Consider the following 8,224-nt stretch of genomic DNA (forward strand, 5'->3'; position numbering starts at 1 on the left):
GGGAGGAACCGCGGACGCTTTCGTCAGATATGCTTCTAAAATTCGCCGGAGATCCGCCGTCGGAGGAGCGCGGGGGGGGACACAAAAAGTGAAACCGAAACGACAGGCTACGAGACACGTACAGACCGCCATCTGGTTGAGCGGGAACGCGCAGAAAGCGTGCGAATTGCTTCCTCTCAAAATATTTGGGTGCCAAACATCCATTATGTGAGTTATTTGTCATATGTTTTTGTTGTTACAAAGACCTTTATGGACATAAGCACCATCAGCACATTTGGGTACGAAACTATTCCCTGACCAAAACGACCAACCAAAAACCAGCCACCGGTCGAGGCGGGAAACCAGCCGTGAATGGCGTCCACATGTTGTCGTTGGCATCTTGAAGGTGATATTTTTAGCGAGGATGAGCGAAAAAGGTAAGTTTTGTGGTTTAAACGTCACGATCACACGCAATTTGATGCCGTATGTTTTAGATCGGCGCCACGGGACCTATATATATGCCTGTTGAGATTTCTGTCGGGCTGCAGACAGACTGTCGGTTGCCATTCACTGGCGAAAGAAGAGTTTTAAGTTTGGTGCATTCTGTTCAGACTGGTTAGTATGTCAAAGTGGAGTAAATCTACGTTGCGTAGACATGTGCGGCAGTGTGTAGAGAACAGTTTGTCGATGTGTAATGCAGCCAACGAAAGCCCAGGAGCACCACCGGCTCCCACTGCCGGCTCTCCTCGTGATGTTCCGCAACAGTCATTCCGTATGGTCGAGGCGAACACCACTCATGATTTACCTACGGAGATGGCAGCTCACGATTTATCTTCGGAGATGGTTTCTAATCGCCTCTACACGTATCAACTTCAATCGGTAGAGGAGGCCAACGAACGAACTATATCATCTGAAAGCCATACACCCATTTCAGAACAACCTTGCACTATTATTGAGGGTTCCAACAGTGACAGTACAGAGGACGCATTTAATGAAATCCTTCGGGCGTGGGCTTTGCATTCGAGTGTGACTCATACCGATCTTTCTTCGGGTATTGCGAACTCATCCCTCTCTGTCTTCCCTGCCCGCCTGCGCAAGAACGTTACTCCGAACTCCTCGAAGTGCGACCGGCGTGCAGGAAATGGGGAATGGGAAATACTGCCACTTTGGACTCGCTTCTGGCCTGCAGTACGAGTTAGAAGGGCTACAAAATGTCCCAGACACCATTTGCATAAATATAAACGTTGATGGGCTGCCCCTCGCCAAAAGTTCAACAGATCAGTTCTGGCCCATTTTGTGCCTCGTCACAAACTGTGGACAAAGTACGCCTTTCCCTGTCGGTGTCTCCTTCGGAAAATCCAAGAACCTATGTGCAAACACGTTTTTGAGGCCATTTGTTTCAGAGCTTAGTGAAATACTCGCGAATGGAGTGGCGGTCAGTGCAAAAACAGTGGCAGTTAAGCTGGATGCAATAGTGTGCGATGCACCTGCCAAAGCATACATTCTTGGCATCAAGGGTCACAACGCGTATGCAAGCTGCACAAAATGCGTAACACAAGGGGAGTACCAGCAGGGTCGTGTGTGTTTTCCGCAGCTGGATGCTGATGCAATGACAGACGAACGTTTTCGCTGTGGCACCTTTGAGCAGCACCATGTCAGTGAGACTATTTTAAAGGAACTGCCTATAGATATGGTACGACAGGTGCCTTTAGACTACATGCATCTCGTGTGTCTAGGTGTGGTCCACAAGCTCCTGACTTTGTGGTTCAAGGGTGACAGATCGTATCGACTTGGGAGAAGCACCAAGGACCGGATCTCCCTCGAGCTTCTGAGAGTGGAACCTTACGTGTGCTCGGACTTCTCCAGGAAGCCTCGTACTCTCACTGAATTAGACAGGTGGAAGGCCACAGAATATAGAACGCTGTTGCTCTACACTGGCCCCCTTGTGTTGTTGTCCAGAATACCAAGCCACCTCTATGCAAACTTCATGGTGCTGCATACTGCGGTCACCATTTTGTGCAGCCGCAGTCTTACTGAGCAATATGCAAACTATGCACACCAACTTCTTGTACTTTTTGTTCAGGTGTTCACGACACTGTATGGACCGCACATGGTTTCCCACAATGTTCACAACCTCATTCACCTAACCAGTGATGTCCGTGAGCATGGCCCTCTCGATAAGTGGAGTGCATTTCCATTTGAAAACTATATGCAGACGCTGAAATCTATCATCAGGAAACCAGATCGTCCACTTGAACAGCTTCACAATCGTACAATGGAACGTCGAAAGCTGCCAAAACAGCACAAGCATACCAGTCTGGATGTGAAATGTTCCATCATCCACACAGGAGGTCCACTTCCTTTGAACTGCAGTGGGTCCCAATACAAAAAGGTTGTGGTACCAGGAAGGTTCACCCTGCGCACACAAAAGAGGGACAACACATGTGTGCTGCAGGACGGATCAATAGTTCGTATTGAGAACCTCGTGTGTACTGATAACTCAGGCGAGGTCCTTGTCATTGGAAGAAAGTTCGTGAACCCTGGTGACCTCTACGTTTATCCCTGTAGGTCATCGAAGTTTGGAATACACTCCTGCCGCACATTGTCATCCTTAGGTTGCTGGCCATTATCCCGTGTTGCCCTAAAATGCATTCGATTGCCGTTCAGGGACCGCTTCGCTGTCTTCCCTCTTATCCATACCAATGTGAACTAAGGTTTGAACATTCAAGCTTGTAAATAATGACTTGTTATTTAATATGTACAGGACCACTCATGTTCCGAATCGTTTCCTCCTCATCCATGCTCACGTGAACTGTGTTTGAAGCCACTGCTTTGTACAAAGTATGTTGATTTTTATTTTTGCATAGGGTCATTCCCATTTCGAATTATTAAGTTTCCTGAAGAAGGCAGTGCCATCGCACTTGTACATGCCAGTTGGAAACGTGACGGGAAATGCGCATGGCCAAATGAGAAAAACCCGAGGCGCCTCGAGCAGATGGTCTTGAGAGGTGCGGAACCCCAGCCTGACTGGCAGCTGCATGACTGCATTGAAGTTGCGAAATTTGGTATGATACTGCTAATCTGCCTTTGTGATGTTGCAGTCTCGGGTTACAGCTAACTAATTAATTTTCTTTTTTTTTTCAAGAAACCTATAAGGAAGCACGAATAAAGCTGCGGTGTGCTGAAGATACATCCGATATCTGCAGTGACCGCGAGTACGGCCGAGGAAAAAGGAAGAAGAAGCGCAAAGTATGGTCTGATGAATCCCACGAGGTCAGCAGTTTCTCAGATGACGACGATGGCAATTACCAGACATCCGTTCTCCCGCGACCACCGACACCGCCTGAGACAGCATTTCTTGGTTCGCACTGATGAGCACATTTTCCTGCAACATATAGTTATTTTTTTAAACCTTTTCTAAAGATGGCTGTCAGATCTCCCAATGTAGATTATATGTTCACATCTCCTAACCCAAAATTCAAAATTATAGGTTTATACCCCATGTCAACACCAACAGCTGAACCGGTTCTTCAAAGCTACGTACAGGTCGCTAATTGTGGCAGAGGCTCCTATGAGCAGTTGCAAGGTAGTTGACTTTCTGTCGGTCGACTTAAACAGATGGTATTGCACCTATGGGCCCCATAAAAAGTTGCAATGGTGTCACACCTTGCTTTTGCTATATTTCAGCCTGTCCATCGCTTGTTGGCGGTTCCGCACGTCCCAGGCCCTCATCTCAGCCACAGCCTTCACGTCTGCCTGCCTCCTCGCAACACCAGGGTGAGTAACAAATAGACTGCAATTTCAAAGGTGTGTAAAAGCCACGAGGTGCCCTAAAGTACGCAGTGGACAACCACCAAGCTCTACCTCGCACGCACATGAAACATCGCATCACGGACTCTCAACATCCCAGCAATGGCCGTCTACCAGTTTGCCGGCACGTTGCGGTGGGTAACAGTAGACAGCATACTCAATGCAGTGCAAAATTATTGCTTCTGGATTTCATGACGTGTATACTATGTGCAACCACCAGGCTCAACATCAGGTCCGTCCACACAGCAGCATGAATTCTCGTCATCGCAACCATGGTTGCCGCGCCCACCTTCATTGCAGCATCAGGGTGCGTACAGGCAACAACATGCCCAAAACAATAGAAAGTCGATATCCAAGAAGGTACTGGGTTTCATGACACACGCCATATTAAACCACCAGGCTCTATACTGACCTTGCCCTCAGAAGGACCTGAAGCACTGCAACATGAACCTTCGTCAGCTGAGCCATGGCATCTGCACACTGGCGGTACAACCCAGCATCAAGGTAAATGACGGCTGCAGTGGGCAGCTTGTTCTTCAGTTACAATGCTATTTTTATATGGAACAAGGTAATGGCTTCCATGGTGGGTGCGAAAGACAGCCACTAAGTGCCACAGCTGGCCCACCATTGCACTGTTGTGAAACGCCACCGCAGACATTGTTGCAAGCTCAGTCATGGGACCCTTCTCCTCGTGGGGCTTCTGAGGACCAAGGTATTTGGACCTGGGGTATTCTCATAAAACTAAAGTGGCACTCCTTATCTCGTGTTGAGTTGTGATTGGCCAATCGTTGCCAAGTCACCAATCACAGCTCAGCATGGCATAAAGAGCCTCACTTTAGTTTGACGTCAATGCGGCCCTTGGACTGCTTTGGCAATTACGCTGCTTTCCACTAGGTGTCAGGGGCCAAAACACGAAGCACCCACGAGCAGCAGATCGCACATCAAGCCACGCGTACCAGAACTTAAGCTCAGGTAATGTAGGCATTGCCTGTTACACTGCTCAATTGAGCTGCCATCTTTCTGCGTTTGCTTCATGAACCTACTATTTTGTAGGATACTGTCAGGAAACACTAACACTTCTGCACACCATAAGGCTAGTGCAGCAAAAGCAAAGTGAGCAGTTGCTGGTCATTATCAGCAAGCTGAACAGCAGCACCACTGTTGATCAACTGTCGACTGCAAGCTGCTTCGATGAGCAGATTAAAACTACAGAGGAGCTCATGGCCTTCGAAGAGGAGCTAAAGAACAACCCTGAGAAAAGAAACCAACTTGTAAGTTTGACATGTCTTGTTAATTTGTCTACGTAACAGATATTGGCATTCGTACAACTTGCAGTGATTTAGGTCGAGGAGAAATCCAGCCATCCGCTAGACCACAAAATGAGAGAAAGCCTTAGTGGAAAGCCGCCGATATTTCAGACAGGGGCTGTTCTTCTGGGCCCCGAAGAGGAACAGTCTCTGTACGAAATATTGGCGGCTCTCCACTGAGGCTTTCTCTGAGTTTGCGGTGATTTAGTATGTCTAGTTCCCATGTCTAGAAATGTGCACTTGGACACTGAATTCAGTGTCTCTGTGGCAGGTTAAAGCAGCAGCATATAAAAAATGGGGGCTTTCTTCAATGCCAGCGGTGTGCTCACACAACATAGTAAATAATTTTTGCTGTTGTTATCATTCATAACATAAATCATCCTCACTGTAGTTGTGGCACTTCCTGACCTTTGTTGCTTTTGAGCCACAAAGCTTACAATCACAACACAGTGAGTAGTCACCAGGTCAGTTGCACTGTGAGTCGTGCAGCTGTTGTGGAAGCTGTTGCCATCGTGGAGAATATCTCAAGCACAGTATTTCGTAAGCTTGTTTCAAAAGCAGTGCTATAAATGCACTAATGCTCACGTTGTGTTCACTTTCGCAAATTTTGCGATAGTAAAAAAATTGTGAAAAATGGTATTCCCGAACAAATGCGTTCCGTACGTCTTAACTGGCAACCTGCTCCCGAAGTCGCGAAACCATGCCCTTGACACGTCAGGTGGGACACCATTGATCTACGTTGGTTAGTGCCACTGATATGCTTTTTATTTACATTTCATGATTCCATTACTTCTCTTCCAAATGTTCTGACAGTGGGCTTCTTTGCAGAAGCTCTTTATGAAATTCATAGGAGGCTCTGATGTAGGAGAGAAAACAAGCAGGATCTTGTTAAAATTGCTGTCGATCAACGTGGGCAAGGATTTCAGCCTCCATGGTACGAAAGGGAAACGAAAATTCACTGACCTCCAGATATGGAAGCTGATGTGCGGTACGTACTATCTCAGCAGCTTTCTTTTAATGTGGCCTTTAATTCGCTGATGTGTCATTCAAATTCTGGTATTGCATTTCTATCAGACGCAAACTTCATTTTTTGTTCAACTTAAACCAAGGCGATATACCGCTTGCATGAATTCCAGCAATTACCCAATTACTGTGGGTGTGACGAGGGTACAGATTTCGACACCAATGTCCATGTATAAGTGTGGCGGCGAGGTGACAACAAGTACTGTGAACCAAAACATGTGGACCTAGATAAGCTGCCTAAATTTTCTCACCCACCGCAAAAAAAATTGTTAAATTTTCCCCACCTCACATAACCTCAAAAACTTTTTGAAAATTTCCTTCATCTCATCTCAACAGTTTTAAAAAATAATTTCCTCACCTCAAGCATCACCAGAAAAGTTGGCCTTCACCTCAGATATCTTAAGGTGAGGGTGATGGAATCCTCATGCTCATTTGCCCTCAGAGGGCGCTCACCTCTGGTCATTGGTATCATGCAGGCGCAAGGAAGGCCATAACCTTTCCATGACAGTTCTTCTGAAGCAGGTGCTCGATTGCAAGCTTTTAAATGTGGCAAACTATTTATACTTCAAGAACATGAACTGTATCCTATATGACTTATGACCTGTGATACATGACCTTTAGCATATGACATGTTTTATTATCAGGTTGCTTGGTGCCAGTGAACCAACAGCAAGCTGAAAAGGAAGGTACTATGAAAAACGTAGAAAAAGCTGCACAGTCATGGTTGCGTCATGCCCCTGATACCTACAAAAAGCAACAAGCCAAAGCAAGTGGAGAAAGTGCCAGTCAGCAGTAAACATGTTGCGGGCACCACATTCAGCATACAGACATTGAGCCAGTCTCATCCGTGCCTTCCATGACGTTAACATATACTCACGCTGAGTGTATGTTTGTGTGTGTTTGAACTGTATTCTTACCTGTTGACCTATTTTACATTGTTGTTTGTGAGGTGTATAGCTGACAACATTGTGTGTAACTGCGAACTTCCTCTGCAGCACAGAAATGCAACTGATCTACCTAACACAAAATGCGGTGCTTGTGGGTACATGGGAGCTCCTACACCAAACAAAAATTACCGTACTTTCTAAATATTGTAATGTCTTGTTAGTGTCATGTTTCTTTTTTATGCTCACTCTTACTAGTCACATTTGCACTTTCATGCCACCATATGTGCCTTGAACTCGTTTATTTTATGCAGATGCATCACAAGACAACGGCTTTTTATATTGATACAACTTGGGGATGCAGTTTAGGTGCCCTGTGCGCCCAGTTGTGTTTTCTTACCTAGTCAGTTCTTTCGGTTCTTCATGTTAGAGGAATATGTACTAGAATGCCGTCCTCTGTACTTCATTTACTATTCATACAACATTGAATAAGTATGTCTTTGAGCAACAATAAATGCTCAATTTATATTGGTTAAATACCACATACTGTGATACCAATGTAAGTGACACAAACGCATGCACTGTTAGGCTTTTTGTCCAGCTTATGCAACGAATGAGAGGTTTTTATTACAGCTAGTTGAATTCAGTTTTCTGAGTTCAGAAGTCCTGCCAAGTGAATTCTACGTTTTATTCACCAGTATTGCAATGCCACTACACATTTGTCGAAAGTACTTAACGTTCCGTAACAGTTTATTAAAGTACCTGTGTAAACAAAAAATAGCCCGCCTCACCATGTGTAGATCACTTCATTGTACAGTGTCGCTTTATTAGTTGCAGGGTATGCTACGCATTGTTTCAGTTTTGTAAGCATGCCGATCATGAACACTTGCTTTTATGGAATCATACAGTGTATTTTCAATGTAAGCTGAATACGTCACAAGCAAAACAACAAAATAATAGCTGACATTACCTTTAGAGTGTTTGTGTTCCAAGCATGCAGTACTTTTATGTTAGATACAGTGGTACAGAAAACAGAAATAACAAAAATAGCACCAATTGTTTCACCACTCTGTTTGCAAAGCTCTTCATGAAGAGTGATAAAATGAACCCCGATGCTGTTTTTGTTGTATATGGAAGAAACAGATACAACATAAAGGTACCACATGTTTCTAACGCAAACACTCTAAAGGTAACGTCAGGTATTATTTTCTTGCTTTCTAT

At 45.2% G+C, this 8,224-nt stretch overlaps 1 protein-coding gene across 2 annotated transcripts; it reads left to right on the forward strand.

Annotated features, from left to right (window-relative positions):
• On the forward strand, nt 1–7,743 carry LOC135378849 (uncharacterized). Of its 2 annotated transcripts, none has more exons than XM_064611985.1 (13): nt 1–416; nt 2,847–3,044; nt 3,125–3,340; nt 3,470–3,565; nt 3,667–3,756; nt 3,816–3,923; nt 4,010–4,096; nt 4,189–4,293; nt 4,358–4,501; nt 4,684–4,761; nt 4,843–5,060; nt 5,925–6,084; nt 6,764–7,743. In XM_064611985.1, exons 1-13 carry the CDS (start codon nt 404–406, stop codon nt 6,913–6,915), a joined length of 1,665 nt encoding a protein of 554 aa, XP_064468055.1. In that variant the 5' UTR covers nt 1–403; the 3' UTR covers nt 6,916–7,743. The 2 variants fall into 2 exon arrangements, with proteins under 2 accessions (XP_064468055.1, XP_064468056.1); XM_064611986.1 differs by lacking the exon at nt 1–416 and adding an exon at nt 2,606–2,683 and having other exon boundaries at nt 2,744–3,044.
• Nucleotides 7,744–8,224: the final 481 nt, after the last annotated feature.

The sequence above is a fragment of the Ornithodoros turicata genome, chromosome 1 (assembly GCF_037126465.1).
Source record: "Ornithodoros turicata isolate Travis chromosome 1, ASM3712646v1, whole genome shotgun sequence".
NCBI classification, from domain to species: domain Eukaryota; kingdom Metazoa; phylum Arthropoda; class Arachnida; order Ixodida; family Argasidae; genus Ornithodoros; species Ornithodoros turicata.

Coding starts and splice junctions, on each gene's coding strand:
- LOC135378849 (XM_064611985.1), top strand. Junction 3,757..3,815: donor TGCCTCCTCGCAACACCAGG/GTGAGTAACAAA, acceptor GGTGCCCTAAAG/TACGCAGTGGACAACCACCA. Junction 4,294..4,357: donor CGGTACAACCCAGCATCAAG/GTAAATGACGGC, acceptor ATATGGAACAAG/GTAATGGCTTCCATGGTGGG.